The following is a 15630-nucleotide window of genomic DNA, read 5'->3' as shown; positions in this document are numbered from 1 at the left end:
CATGCGCTTAGCAGTGCCAACAGCATGCTAACGGTGCAAGATCATCTTGCGCACGAGTCGAAGGTCCATGTTGCGCTTGGCGGCGCGCTCCATAATCTTCATCCACCTCTCCGCGATCTGGCCGCGAGGACGACTCGCTACCAACTCCTCACGCGACAAAGCGAGACCCGGTTTGTTGCGTGCCTTGAGTACACTGAAGAAACTCTCTATGGGGTTGCCCATAGGCGAATAGGGAGCCAGGTGGAGCAATTCGACGTCTTGTGGTCGACAACATGATCCTCCGTTTTGCTGTGGGCCGGGGCGTTGTCGAGCACGATAACCACCTTCTTACCCAAAGCGGTGCTAGTCCAGAGCAATGCGGTGAAGTAGAAAAAATCACTATAGACTTTCATGTTACTTAACCAATTTGTGTACGAAAAATCGAACCCCTACCAAGCCGGCTTTTGTGGAGACCAAACCAATGGCCACGAAGTGTGCGGCGTGCGCATTGCTCTTACCGCTATCACTTTCTGACTTTGTCGCTCCAGTGGAACGGTCTCTACACCGACCGAAGCCTCCTGTCTCCTCCGCACCATGTCCTCACCGGCCCACTCGCCAGTAGCTCGAGCAGGAGGGGGCGGGATGCTTGTTGCGGCACACAACGGCATCTCGCCGACTTCCGCCCGTCTCCGACGTGCACTTCACACACACACACACCGTAAGCCGCCACGGGGTGTGTGCGTGAAGTGCACGTCGGAGATTGTTACGTCCCTCGATTGGTACTTGGACAACGACTGTAATTGCACGTTGCATGCGATGAAGGACATGGTGGCGTACGACTTCGGCGTGGTCATCAGCACGTCAACCATTTCGGACAAGCTCATCAGTATGCTATACACCGTGAAACAGGTACATGTACATCTCCACCTATTCACGCATTAACAATACAAAAATACTACCCTCTCACATTGTTTGAAAGGTAGGTGGAGTTGAACCAATGTCGTGTAACAACGAACAGAGTAAGACGAAGCGAATGGAGTTCACTAAGCAACTACGCTCTCACATGAGTGCTAGTGAGTTTATCGTGTACTATGACGAAACTAACTTTAACGTTTACTACAACGTATCCAAGGTCGTGCAAAGATTGGTGAGCGAGCAACCGTTGTGTTGCCCCCGTCTAAAGGGGACAATCGTCAAATACAATGTGCAGTCTCGACCGAGGTTGGATTAGTCCACCACGGACTCGAACGCGGTAGCATACGGATACCGCTTTTGTTGACGCTATTAACGAGATCATCGTACTGCTGAAGGACAGTTCGAAAGGCGTAATATGCACTTCATGGTTGTGATTATCTACTACATATTTTTCAAGTCTCACACCACATTGAGCTCATGTTAGCCTGACCAGGGTGGGGAGTGTTTTGTTTAGCTGCAACTCATCAAAACTCAAGACAAAACAGAAAGACTAGTGCTGACATTTCTGCAACGCCACTCGAAGCAACTCAAATTGCGGTGCCCCTAGTCTGTGTTGCCTACCAGATTCATCGATGCACTTCCGCTGAAGATTGATTACGGTTGTCGTGAAGAAACAGTGAAACCCGCAACTCACCGCAATTCGGATTTCATCGAAGAAATGGCCCAACGCGAACGTACTGATGACACGCTCAATGCTGTCCGTCAATAGAAGTATCAAAACAAAAAGGTAACATAAATAAGTACATTGTCATTGTAACGGGGTTACACACATACAAGTGACAACAGTCACGTGTGCATGACAACGGTCACAAGTGACAACAGTCACTTGTGCGTGAAAATTATCACTTATGGTTTAACAGATAAATATCTGTTAAAGGTTTTAGATACTTCCTCACATTGGTGTAAGTCATAATAATGGACACATTGAAGTGGACCACCACAATGAGCGGTCCACACCTGCCCAAAGATCCTATTGGTAGAAAGCAGCATCGTGCTACCAATTAGAGACGTGCATATTGGCGGGGCTCTGACAGCCAGCCGCTGCCAACCCCTTTCATAGATGATAAACAGATTTAGCAGATTTAGGAGGAAGGTCAATTTACAAACAATACAGTTCTCATTTTACTAATTAAGCTACTTGGTGTCTTTATTTGATTTATATTATACTTGTGGACTCAAGTATAATTAATTCAAATTATTAATAAACTCCTACGCTTCCTCATACACATAGCGCGACGTGTAAGCTAAAGTAGTGAGCCAAAGTAGGCCCACTACACCTGGTAGCACTTTGTAGTCCGTCCAACGACCGACTACGCGACGTTCGTACGGGGTGTACAAACGCGGAGCCGAGAACCCCATGAGCACGGAGGTGCCCATCGAGAGCTCCAATACGCCTGCAACTCATGTTGCACGCGCGGACTGCCCCCACCTGTCGGATCCAGAGTGGGAGGCCCTCCAACGACTGCCAACAGTCATTGGGGAGGCGGCGATAGCTACGATGCTGCGTACGCTATCGCCGACAGAACAACATGGTGTTGCTCTGGGTTCATCATGAAGGAGCAGCGCGATGCTGCTTCCTCAGAGACGGTGTCGTCGGGGACGACACCGCGTGCTCAGTCGTTGAAACTGAGTGTAAGCAACTACGTGGGAAGAGAGGACGAGCCTCTCCTCCGATGGCTTGTCGAACGCGACACAGCCATTGCGGCTCGACGTATCGTCGACCCGTTGTCAAAAGTTGCGTTCGCCATGTCATGTCTTGGCGGACGAGCGAGGAGTTGGGCGTGCGGACGCCGACTCTCAGATCCTACGTGCTTTAGCATTCAAAGAGGAGCTCAGACAAGCGTTTGAGCCCCCGCAAAATGAGTTCCGGTCGGGGGCGGAATTCCTCGACCTGCAGCAGGGTAAGCATGATGTCCATGCTTACGCGCAGCGTGCACGGTACTTGGTCTCGAACATCGTGACCAATCCGATAGACGAGGCGACTAAAGTCGTCACGTTCATGAAGGGACTGAGAGATGCGCCTGTGAAGACATATCTCTTCCGAGAGTACCCGAGCACTCTCGAAGCTGCGATTACTCTCGCAATGCAACAAGATTTTAGCATGCGGCAGGCTAAACTGCATGCGAACATGCCGAGGTCGCAACCGCGCCCGGCAGTGAGGACGGGAGGTCCGGAACCAATGGACCTCTCGAATGCAACGGCTGCTGGTCACCAGCAGCACGGAAGTAATGTGCGATGCTCCGTTGCGGAAGGATCAGTCACTTTGCCAGAGAGTGCACGGCTCCCGTGCACTACAATGGTGGCCGTCGTGGCGATGCCGGGCATCACCGCGAACAAACAAAAACTGTGAACATCCAGTAGGCGCGGGGCGCCCTACTGGTAATGCAGTCACGTGTGCCGACATTGGGCACGCGACACTGAGGACTGCAGCCCCTAGTGAGACCAGATCTCGCTGCGAGAAGCAAGATGACAGGCCGAACCTGGTCATCTTGAAGGAAACGTCGAAGAGAGCGGGCGACTCTCTTCGCGCTCTGGTAGATTCGGGCGCGTCGAACAACTTTGTTCGACTGCGGAGTTTACCGAGTCTTGACTTCGAGGAGATAAAGGTACCTCGAAGTCTTCTGGAAGTTCGATTGGCAACAGGTGCCATCGTGAAGACCGAGAAGCGCGTCGTGAACGTGCGCTTTTCGTACAAACAACGAGTGTTTGTCGAACACTTTATCGTCCTGGACCTGGACGATAAGTTCGACGTTGTTATGGGTATGCCGTGGCTTGCACGGCATGACCCGGTAATTGACTGGAAGAAGTGCACGCTCGTGCGCTTCGGTCGCGACTGCTGAACAGAGAGCGATGGCCCTATTACCGCAGCGCACGCACCAGCAGGTGCGCGCGACTCGCCAATCGAGACAGCGCTTAATGCCGCTCTCCCGGAGTTCCCAAGGGGTGCGCGAGGACGCGCACAAGTGGGATTCACGTCGGCGGTGCTGCTGACGTCGGAAGATGAGGATATGTCGGTTCCGGGAACCAACACTCGCGTTCAAGTACCATGGGAGAGTCCCTGACCCGAAGAGGTCGGGTCAGGTCGACGTCGACGCGTCGACTCCGGGAGTCGCCGCACCCTCGGTCATGAGGGGCTCCGCCAATAACTGGCGTCGAGGTGACAAAGGCGTGTCAACTCCGGGAGTTGACGCTGCAAACAGTACGGACGGTTGCAAACGTCCCGTACTGACGCAATTTGCATGCTGTCGTGCAGCCGGGCCGCACGACGAAGCGTTATGCGATCAAGCCGGGCTTGATATCGCGCGCCCGCAGACAGGGTCTGCCGGCGAAGGAACGCATTACCGTGCGGCCGGACTGCACGAAGGAACATGCGGTCAGGCCGGGCTTCATACCGCGCGCCCGCGGACAGGGTCCGCCGGCGAACAACTGTCCATGACCGGGCCTGGACCAAAAGAATCACCGTGCGGAGCCGGGCTCCGCACAACAAGAAGACGACGCATGCGGAGAACGCTTCGAGGAACAAGGTTGGGTCTCACTAAAGTCGAGTCCCTATTACGAATTACCGCCTAGCATAGTACAAAGACGTACTCCCGGAAGAAATTCCTGCGGAGCTTCCGCAGGACAAGGGCATACAGCACGAAATTGATCTCGTGCCGGGCACAAAGTACTGTGTCGCGCGGCAGTGGCCACTGCCGCGAGAGCAGGTAAAAGCATTCGACGACTTCTTTGAAAGTCGTCGCAAAGCAGGACAAGTGCGGGAATCAAAGTCCCCGCACAGTGCTCCGACGTTCTGTGTCAAAACGCCACAGGGCGGATGGCGCATCGTTCATGCGTATAACAAGCGGAACGATGCGATGGTTCCGGCGCAAACGCCGATACCGCGAAAAGATGTTATCATCGATTCGATGGCCGGGAGCACCGTTTACAGTGCTCTCGACTTGCGAGATGGATTGTATCAAATCCTAATGCGTGAGAGCGATATCCCTCTCACGGCAGTGAGCACGCCAAGCGTCATGCTCTGGGAGTGGCTAGTAATACCGCAGGGCTTAAGAACGCCCCTGCGACCTTCAACAGGTGCGTGACACACTTGTTGCGCTCGGTGCGCGACTTCGCGCCGAGCTACTTCGACGATGTATTCATCCACAGCCGGGCTGTGGACGAAAAGACCGACATTGAGATGCACCGGGTGCATCTCCGGAAGCTACTTGAGCTTATGCGAAAGCATAAGCTCTACGCGAACCTGAAGAAGTGTATCTTCGGGGCGAGCGAGATACCCGTCCTCGGGTGTCTCGTAGGAAAGAATGGTGTTCGTCCTGACCCGGAAAAGGTCAGAGTGATCAATGAATGGCCAACGCCTTCAAGTGTCAAGGAACTGAGGCAGTTTCTTGGCTTGGCCACGTACTTGTGCAAGTACGTGGAGGATTACGCGGGCAAGATCCGCCCGCTCTCACAACTTCTTAAGAAGGAAGCTGTGTGGAATTGGACAGCCGATTGCCAAAAGGCATTCGATGCAGTCAAGCGGGGCTTGACTGAGGAGCCGCTCTTGGCAGTGGCTGACCAATATCTCCGATTTCACGTAGTGTGCGACGCATCCGACTTCGCGATCGGATGTGCGTTGATGCAGCACGATCGCGAGGGACGTGATCGTGTCGTATTACCAGTCGCGTCAGTTGAAGGCAGCCGAGCGTAATTATCCGGTACATGAAGTATGCACGCGCAAAGTTCCGAGTGTATCCGCTTGGAAGTAGACCATTCGTGGTCTACACCGACCATGCATCACTGCACACCCAGTGAACCATCGGGGAGGTTGGTCGTCGAGTTGAAGAGGTCGAGCCGGATCCCGGCATGATCATGAATTCAGGCCTCAGCATCAGGTCGTCTCCTGCATGGTGGTAAGCCACTTCCCAGCCGAGTGTCACCTTCACGGTTGCCTAAGTCTGTGTCGGCACCTTGAATTCTCCAATTCCTTGTACATCAATCTGCATATCGTGGCTCGCGACTCGCTGCTTCAATCGCAGCTTCCGCGGAAATGCTTCCGTGATGACGGTCACATTCGCCCTGGTGTCCAGTAGAATCTTCGTCCGTTGGTCTTTCACCGCTCCCATCACGAGCGCTCTCATCCAAACTCGGCGATCGAACTTCCGGGCTGACCACCATGCGAGTTTCTCGCCTGGGAGCAACTTCATCATCTTCGTGGTCGTCGCCTCCTATCTCGTCCGCCGAGTTACCACATAACTGTTTACCATCGCTCGGCATTCTTCGTCCGTTCCACCGCTTTCACTATCATTACCGTCGCTTTCACTTGACCATCCTCGCTCAGTTCCTCGGACCGTCTAGCTTCGCCAACGTAAGCGACAACGAAGTTCGCTTCTACAGCCGGCTCGATTGACTGTGGCAGCCCGGTAGTGTCCAACCCAGTCGGTGTTGGTGGGCCGCCTAGTTTAAATCACTCGGCGTGTAGAGGTCCTGCATGTCATCCGGCACCTTGGAATTGTCGACGTTGGTCTTGGAAAATGAGGCTAGTACTCGTAGCGTTGGAATAGCTCGCACTCTCCTGCATCGTGGACTTGCTTGCAAGACTTGCATCGCCGACGGCAAAATTAGAGACTCCGCCGCAGGCTGCACCGGGGGCATACGGTGGACGTTAGCGGGAATCTCTTCGGCGCCCAGTGTAGTCTCGGCGTTCGCAGTTCGTTTAGTCCCCCCAGATGAAACTCGTCGGGTCTCGCTCCTGGGTGTCCCTCCTGAACTCCGACGGTCGCCCGACCTACTACTGCGGTAGCTCACGAACCTAGCGTCTGAGTAGCTGTGGTAACTCTCTTCACTGCGATCGCTCTCGGACTCATATCGAGTTGCATGCCGCCGTTTCGCCACTTCATACGGGTTATCATCCAGTACTGCGGCAAGTCGGTGGCCCCGACCTTCATCTCGGCGGTCGTCACGCCATGGCGTGATTCATTTCGCCGAGTCGGCTCCAGCCGTTTCCCATCTCGACTCCGCGCTCCAACCAGCAGGCCCCGCTGCTTCTTTCGCCTCTCTCCCAGGATCTTCTGGTTGATAATCTTCTCCACCTTCTTGATGTCTTCGAGTTGTTGCGGATAGAGCAGGTCCACGAAAACGTCGTCCCCACAGTTCAACAAGAAATGTTCGACGTGATCAGCGGCGGCAGGTCCTTTAGACCCATAATGGATCTTGGCTGACTTCGCTGACCGGTCGAACTGCGAACAGTAATAGTCCAGGAACGCCTCGCGGAGAAGACTCCACTTCCATTGAGTCTTCTTCGGCAGCCGGCGGTTCCATCCTTTCGCCGCTCACCCTAACCTCAGCGAGAACGGCCCGCACCTGGCAGTTTGTGCCATCCTAGTGGTTTTCATCTCGTAGATGAACCGCTTCAGCCAGTGGAATGAATCTTCAGTGCGATAACGCCTCCCTTCGAACTCGGCAATCTTGTCCAGCGACGCATGGGTACGCACTTCCAGGTATTGTGTCCTGTGGCTGTCGGTGTCGTCGAAACTCAGCCGCTTGATTACTGCCTTCGCAGAATCTTCCGCGAGTCGTGGTAGTCTCTTTCTTCATCTTCGTCGTCTCAGTCGATTTCTGCTTCGTCCGCCGTGTCGTAAAACCCAGTGTATCCGACCTCCACTCGACCTCTCCCTCACAGGAGTCTTCGTGTGGGAGTCTTCAAAGTATGGAGTCCCTTCAGTCGCGCGGAACACCTCACGCCGGCCCTTCTTTCGCCGGCGTCTTCGACAAAGGAATTATGCTGGGGTCTTCGCCGAGTTGCTGGGATTCGGTGGTTCGTTTTGCGATCGATTGCCGAGGTTCCGCCGGGTGCTCGAGCCCGCAACCCCAGCGAGGTCCGTCCTGGGGTCCATCCGTCCAGCATCAAGCTACTGGGTCGACTCGTGCACCGATACCCCATCGCCTTCAGGAGCAGCATGGTGTCCTCCGCCAACCGGTTGACATCAGTACTGTTCACTGGCTGGGCCAACTCCGGTCCCAGCACGGGCCACTTCTCTTAAGCCATCGCCACCGGTCCAAACATCACCATCCAATCACTCTGTGTCTTCATCTCCTCGCCGAGTTGATCCAACACCTTGTTCACACTCGGCGTATCTGCATCCCTCGTCGCTCGCGGTATTAAGGGCGGACAGACCCCTGGAGCAACGTCATCATCGTCATCGTCCGCATCGTCGCCGAGTTCAGCAGTCTAGTTCCGCTGAACTGGGCGCGGGTTTCCCATGCGCCTATCTTGCAGCAACAACTCCTCGATTTCGTCGAGAAGTTCCGCCGTCGACTTCACCGCGTCATACTCGGCCTTCATCTCCAATTCTTCCTCATCATCACGCCCATGGTCTCGGGCCTCCTTATCGTCGAATGAGACGGAGCGCGTCACTTCCGCCGTCGCGTCCATAATCATCGCCGCCGTCGGGTCAGCCCGTCAACATCCTTGGCAGTTACCGAGATACACGCAGCAGGATTCTTCCAAAAATCCGATGTCGCTCGACATTGGTGAACTGTGTGGCCAGGTTTGCCACAGTTGTAGCAAGGCGAAGATGGACTGGTACTGACATGATGAATGAGAATGTTGTATTCATCCGGTTTATGAATCGTTTGTTTTCCAGAAACTGTGGGCAGCCCGATGATCGGAAGAATATCTCCCATGTCCCTGTTTGGAGCCTTTGTCGACCATACGATGGTTCTTGGTAGGTTTGGAACTCTCCACTAAATTTTGAACGTAAGAAAACATCCATCTCTGCCTCGTCAACGAACCTTGAAGTATTCAGCAGTCGGATTCTGTACCTGTCTCTTGCCTTTCATTTGTTATTCCATCTCGTCCAACTTAGCGGCTCCATACTCGTGCCGCTTGTTCACTAGCAGTCCCTCCCTCGCTATCATCTTCTGGGTGAAGATTTACGAGCACGAATCGACGATTGCGAAAAGGAAGCGATTTTAAGCTTTTGACCATTTTGTTGCTACTTTTCTGGTTCAGTAAATCAAATGGACCGAGTGCTGCTGCACATTATAGGACGCTTGTTTTGTTTTTCCAAGCACTTGAGTTAGTTGATCCATATCAAAACCCTTATCCTTTGCTCCTAGAACAATCGTGTATCTTAGCCGATATCTGGTTTGGAAGTCAGGATAGACTAGAAATTGCCCTGGTAATCGAATGATGCGTTCCCCTTCCACTTGTGCTTGAATGGTATTCTGGATGACACGAAGCACTTCGTTGTTGCATGTTCTTTTGAGGAATTGTGGTAGCTGTTGGGCAAGGATCGTTCCCTCAAGAAGACCATGAAAAAGCGTTTTTCTGGTTCGGTTGGTTCTCCCAACGCCGTAGGGAAATCAAAGGGCGTTTCAAACACTTGTCGTAGCTCCGTGATCTCCTTGGCTGAGTATAGGTCCATCTTGAAACGAATCATCCCTGCATGTGGTACCTCCTTTTGGTTCACCATCGTCTATGTTGGTTCAACTGAGCAGTGGGTTTCTTGACCATGGGTTACTATTGCTGGTTTGCTGAATTTTTGATTCATTTTCTCTGAGGCTGATCACGTCGATCAACAGTCTGGTGCGGTCAAAAACCGTTGCCTTGAGGCCCTTCATTCTGCGAATCCATTGCTGGTCTGTCTTCGCAAGTTGTAGCACCTCCAGCTGATAAAGGCAATGCAGGCCTTTTTAATTCGCCCGCCTGGAGAAGCGGGTAGTGTTCTTTTTCTGGCGGTAGATCTTGCTGCTCGTGTTGCCGAAATAATGAAGTATAGAGTTGTTGTAGAATCTATGTTTCGTCTTGTTTTTCTTTGTCAGGTAGGCTGTTGTTTTCTTGGTTCGCGATGCGTAGTTTTTTGTCCAGCTCATACATTGTCGGCGCTGGCTTTTGGTCGATCTGATCCTGCTGTTCAGCTTGACTTTGGTTCGTTTCTTCGACAGATTCGCACGCTTGGAGAGCATCCTGCATTTGTCGCTGGTAGGCTTGGTCTGAGTCTTGAGGATCCCCCTACGTGGACATTAGGTTGTCCTGCTTTATCGATAGCTCCTTGAGTGTTGGTTGCTGCACGTCCTGGTTAGGTTGTTCTTGAGTGCGTTTAGCATGGCCATATCCTCCTCCACTATCCCCGGGGTCCGGTGGGCCTCCCTTAGCCTCCATGTTCGAGCTCCAAGAGGATTCCAGTGCTCTTAATAGAGGGTCGTATAGTAACGTCCAGTGTAAAAGGCAGAAATATCTGGGTTGTTAGGTTTTCTGTGGTGTACTCCCAAGCACTACTGGTTGTTTCTCGTGCGGTTGCTCTGCTTGAAACGTCGCAAGAACGGAAGTGTTACCACATGGTTCGACGACGTACATGATGGAGAATTTGTATCTATTCATCGCTAGGCGTGGTTGCACAGACGCACCCAAGGGAGGTCATAATTCGTTAGGACACCGCTTTGTTGTATTGTACTAGCCGAATGTCGCCGGTTCTTCGCCAATGCAATTGCTCCTTGATTATCTTCCCACATCTGCGTTACATCCACTTGATCCTTCCCCGTGTACTTCAGCATTGCACGCGTCCAACCGCATCTCAGCTCGCTCCTTGATCGTTCCAGGTGATTGTGTCTTTGTCAGCTTCGATCCTGGCACGCATGGGTTGTTCGCAGACTTGGCGTTCTGCTGACCGAAGCGTTCCACAACGTCGTCAATGTACCTCGTTTGCTTGATCATGAGCGTTCCAGCAGTCTTGTCGTGATCAATCTCCAACCCAAGATGAACTTCGCCGTACCCACTTAAATGAGTTCTTCAGCGCATCCTTCACTTCACGGATCTCAGTACTCGTCTTCGCAGCGATTATCATGTCGTCAACGTACAAACACACAGAGACGTAACAGTACTTGGAACGCATGACGTAGACACACTGATCCGCGCAACAGCTCTTGAAACCGTTCTTCAAGAACACACGATGAATGGTCATATTCCACGCGCTTGCCGCTTGCTTCAAACCGTATATTGCTTTGTTCAGCACGCATACGTTGTCATCACCGTTGCAAATTTCAAGTGGTGCCTCCATGTACACACGGTCCGTCAGGTCACTGTTCAGGAACGCTGTATCCGCGTCCAACTGTTCCATCACGTAGCCATCTGCCACGCATACAGCCAAAACGACTCTGATCGAGGTCATATTCGCGACCGGGGAGTACGTCTCGAAGAAGTCAACACCGTACTGCTGCTTGAACCCCTTCGCGACCAACCGTGCCTTGTACCGAATCCCCCGACCGTTCTCGTCACGCTTCTTTGCGAATACCCATCGACTACTGATGGTACGTTTATCCGTTCCACGTTGCACTAGCGTCCAGCAGCTTCAACACTATCAAATTGCCTATGCGTACGTTTCTGGCAGATCCGTTGCTTCCGTGATGCTTCCCGCGTACGTCATGACTGCTTCCGCTATGAGACCGTTCCCCAAGAGAAACACCGATTCCTGCGACCTCCTCGACCGCACCGGCTCGGGGTGAAATACCAAGCGATCGTCCTGGAACGCTTGTGGTGGAGGATGGTACGCAGTCAACGCCAAACCTGTAGCCGGGCGTTCTGGCGGTGACAACCGCAATACCACCTGCTCCGACTCAGTCTCGTTCATCTCGACGTCTTGGGCGGGCTCTTCAACTGCTTCCATCGGTTCATCTTCGACGGGTTGGCGATCCGTCTCCACTTGAACGGTTGGTGCATCACCGTCCTTGGTTACATGGATGACCATACCATGCTGTGGCGAGTGCGTAGCATATATTCCGCCCACCTCGCGCTCGTCCAGCTTCGCCGATCGTGATACCTTGTCCTTGGAGGCATCCATGTCATACACACGATATCCCTTAGCGTTCTCCACATACCCGAGGAACACACACCTGAAGCTCTTGGGCTCGAGCTTCGTCCTCTTAGCGTCGTCAATGTGAGAGTACCTTGGTGACCCGAACACACGCAAGTGTTCTAATTGTGGCTTCACCTTGAAGCCACCCTCTTACGGCGTCACATCCGAGCGTTCCGTGTTGGCGGAACGGTTAATCAGGTACACCACCGTGCTTACAGCTTCTGCGCACCATTCTGTCGACACGAACACGTCGTGCAGCATGCTGCGTGCCTTCTCCATGACCGCCCGGTTCATGCGTTCCGCAACACCGTTCTGTTGCGGGCTATAGGGCACCGTTCGCTGGTGCATGATACCGTTCCGACGACACAACTCCGTGATCGTCTTGTTCACGAACTCCGTTCCACTGTCCGAGCGCAGGCTCTTCAAGCGTGCTCCCCACTGGTTCTCGTAGAACGCCTTGAACTCAATCAGCTTACTGGCCACCTCGCGCTTTTTCTTCATGAAGTACGTTACGACATACCTCGAGTAGTCATCCACGAACGTCAACACATACTTCGCACCTTCCTTGGAGACCGTTCTCATCGGCCCCACCACATCCATGTGGACTAGCTCCAACACACGCGATGTGTTCGTCTTCGACCGTGACGGGAACGATTTTACAGTCTGCTTCCCCTTCATGTATCCACCGCACCAAGTCTTGACACCACGTCCCACGGTTGGCAAACCGTTCGTAGCACCCTGAGTCTCAGCCATATCGTTCTCACCGGTGGGCACAATGGCCTAAACCACTGCGTAGCACAGCCGGAATTGTCTCCAATCTGCTCCATAACGAGTTTTGTGCTGACGAGATGCACGTGAACGGGAACTCTCCGAACCACTACAGGTGGTAAGGTACATCTGGGTTCTCACTTTCTAAATCTCCACACTCGCACCGCCAGCCAACGCTCTACCAAAAGCCATGTGCTTCACGATATACATTGCGGTTACCGTCTCTACGACCATCCCTGTCAACGCACAGGAGTGTCCCAAGCGAGCGTGCCAAAGCTCCCACTGACTGTCAGTTCCGGCGTGCTCCACGAACCGTGCCGATTCTTGCTCGCAGTCGAGCACGTACGTCTTACCCACCTTGTTGCCCAACGCGACTGCGCTGGTCTTTCCCCAGATAACACGCGAGGAACGCTGATATTCCACGCTCAGACCACGTTCCGCAAGCTTTCCCACCGACCGCAACCGTCTGTCGATTCCCGGTATGTACAACACGTCCATCATCTTGATGCATCTACAGTCCATCCCGGTCAGCTTTACCGTTCCTCTTCCGACTACCCGCAGTTCTTTCCGTCTGCGATCGTCACTTCGATGCCCGTGTCCGTTTCTTCAAAGTCGAACCGGTCTTCACGGTGCAGGGCCATGTGTGATGACGCCCCGCTTTCGATCAACCACCCGGTGAAGCGTTCTTCACCCACGGCGAACTCTTCGTCGTTCTCACCCTCGCCGTTCTTGTCCGGACAGTCACGCTTCTCTGGTGTAGGAATCGCCAAGTATCGTGGGAGCACCCAAGACCGAAGTGGTACAGCGTATAAGCGTCGTCTAAAAGCGGAATTTACGGTACTACTCGGCTGGATGGTACCCGGTACCACCCAGACGAGTTTACCGGACTAATATCTGCCAGGGGACCCGCCAACTCAGCTACGATGTCGGGAGAGCACCAAGAACCAAGGGCTAACTAGCGGCGATCAGAAGACGTGCACGTAGTCCACAGCCGAGTCCAGAAGGGAGCTCAGCCGAGACCAAGACAGATTTCAGTCGCCGGACTCAGCTAACGGAACTATGTACCGTCCGGATAAGACAGGGTTAGCCAAGGGTACAATGTACCGTCCGGATACGAGTTCCACCGAGTCCAAGGGTCGCTCCGCCGGGTCCAGGGGTCGCTCCGCCGAGTCCGTCGAGTTATCCGGACAGCTTATCCGGCGCAGCCAAGATCGAAGCGTCGCTGAGAGGGTGAAGGGTCGCCCGAGATCCAAAAGCACTCTATTTCACTTGATATTTGTATAGGACCTTAGGAATAGTGGTGACGCCCTGAAGGGGTGCCCGGAAGACTTAAGAACAAACAGAGCAGAATTTTCTAGGCCCACAACACGTGTACACTTTCCGGTAAGTCCCTGCACGGGGTCGGATTATGCCTGCCGTCGGTACCCGAGAGGCACAGCTTGTTGGGTACGCGACTGGCAGTGCCAAGAGATTAGGTCGGCCCGGGATGGGCGTGGGTGCTCGCCAAGTGCGAAGGAAAAGTATCGCTAACTCAGCGGTCCGGTACGCCGGACAGCCCGGGTGCCGTTACGCTTCAAGTCGGGTTGCTTCTGCCCCGGCAGCCTGTAAAAGCGCTCGCGCGCCGCTGTCCATCCTTTGGTGGAGGGCACAGGAGTTTTTGAGCGGAGTCCGCTAGCTCGGCGGATCACCGGAAGAGTGGACCTCGGTTGGCAGGTGTCGACGAAGGGCGAGACACCCACTGCCCCGGTTGGTCCGAACCGCGAGGAGACCACCACTGCGCAGGCCAACAAACGCCGACCTAACTCGGCGACTGCTGTGGTTTGTGCTCAGGAATCCACATCTGACGGTAGTTGTGTGTTCTGCAACACCCAAACTGGTGCCCGGGAACACGGGGGTGCTCACGTTTCCTAGGTACCAGCTAACCAAGGTTTTATAAGAGCAAGGAGTGAGAAGATAGCCAAGGGAATAAGGGAATTGTAACGCCGAGCCTGGCGACGGCCAGAGCTAACTCGGCGGAGCTAACCAACTCGACGGACAAAGAACAGGTCGACGGTCACTAGTTTTGAGGAACTGATTGGAATGTGGAAGAAACCTAGTACGCAAGCCGCCGCAAGTTCAACGAAGATCGAAACTGATCAGCAAATCCAGCACCAGTGGAAGACACATTTGATTTGGTCAACGAAACAGATTCTGAACACCAGCCTCCCAGTGATCAGAGTGATCGGGAGATGGAAAAGGACTCAGGAAACCCCAAACCCATCCTCCGTCCATCACAACTAGCAAGACAGCGCCGCCTAATACTGCAAGCTAGTAGAAAGAAAAACCCCAAACCCAACTGGGATGCAATGCAACCACTATAGACTCTGGACACTGACTCTCTCAAAATGAAGGAAAACACTGGGGCAGCGCTCATGGAATTCTGCGGCCTAGTGGAAACTAGTACCCTGAAAACTGGTAACTGTCAATATCATGCGCTTGCAATGGCTTTGCTAGACAATGTGTTTTTTTACAGAGGACAGTGCATCTGCAATCGAAAATTTAACGGCCAAATTAAAAAAGGTCTTAAGATGGCAATGGAACACGAGTTGGCTGAGGAATACAAGCACGAGGAACGCCTAATTAGATTGCTCTCCTGTATGGACGATACATCCAATCTCACAGAAGCAGAATCTAGGCAATTATTGTTTGAATATATGGAAGATCTAGGGTCATCAATCTCTAAGCGAACTTCGTTTCTCGGTGGTGGCCTATGGATGACAGATTTCACGCTTCGTTTAGCATTAAAATCGATGCAGCGACCGATTTTCGTCGTAGTGGCAAGAAATGATCTCGATAGTGCCTCGTATCTGGTATTTGAGCCCCAGAAAGTAACAACAAAGAAATTCACAATAGAATCGGCAGGAGAGTTTACTCTAGAAGATGATAAGTCAAAACTGTGGATGAAGCGCTTCCAGAGGGAATGCAAAGTGTTCGACAACAATGAACACCTACCGATCGTTCTTATGTACGGACAAGAACACTTCTCTCGACTCCGATTCGAGAACCCAAGCACCTTTTCCTCGTGTAGTCAAGT

At 53.1% G+C, this 15630-nt stretch overlaps 2 protein-coding genes across 2 annotated transcripts; both read right to left on the bottom strand.

The window, feature by feature from the left end:
* Nucleotides 1–8164: 8164 nt before the first annotated feature.
* IUM83_17027 (uncharacterized protein) lies at nucleotides 8165–8374 on the bottom strand (the record flags this gene model as incomplete). Its single annotated transcript, XM_067941952.1, has 1 exon — nucleotides 8165–8374. The coding sequence occupies one exon, from the start codon at nucleotides 8372–8374 to the stop codon at nucleotides 8165–8167; it is 210 nt and encodes a 69-aa protein (XP_067792420.1).
* Nucleotides 8375–11303: 2929 nt separating this feature from the next.
* IUM83_17026 (Integrase catalytic core protein) lies at nucleotides 11304–11774 on the bottom strand (the record flags this gene model as incomplete). Its single annotated transcript, XM_067941951.1, has 1 exon — nucleotides 11304–11774. The coding sequence occupies one exon, from the start codon at nucleotides 11772–11774 to the stop codon at nucleotides 11304–11306; it is 471 nt and encodes a 156-aa protein (XP_067792419.1).
* Between the last annotated feature and the right edge of the window lie 3856 nt (nucleotides 11775–15630).

This window comes from Phytophthora cinnamomi (assembly GCF_018691715.1).
Source record: "Phytophthora cinnamomi strain GKB4 chromosome Unknown Contig35, whole genome shotgun sequence".
Taxonomy (NCBI): domain Eukaryota; phylum Oomycota; class Peronosporomycetes; order Peronosporales; family Peronosporaceae; genus Phytophthora; species Phytophthora cinnamomi.
The sequence above is the reverse complement of the archived record's forward strand: the minus strand, read 5'-3'. Positions and strand labels throughout refer to the sequence as shown.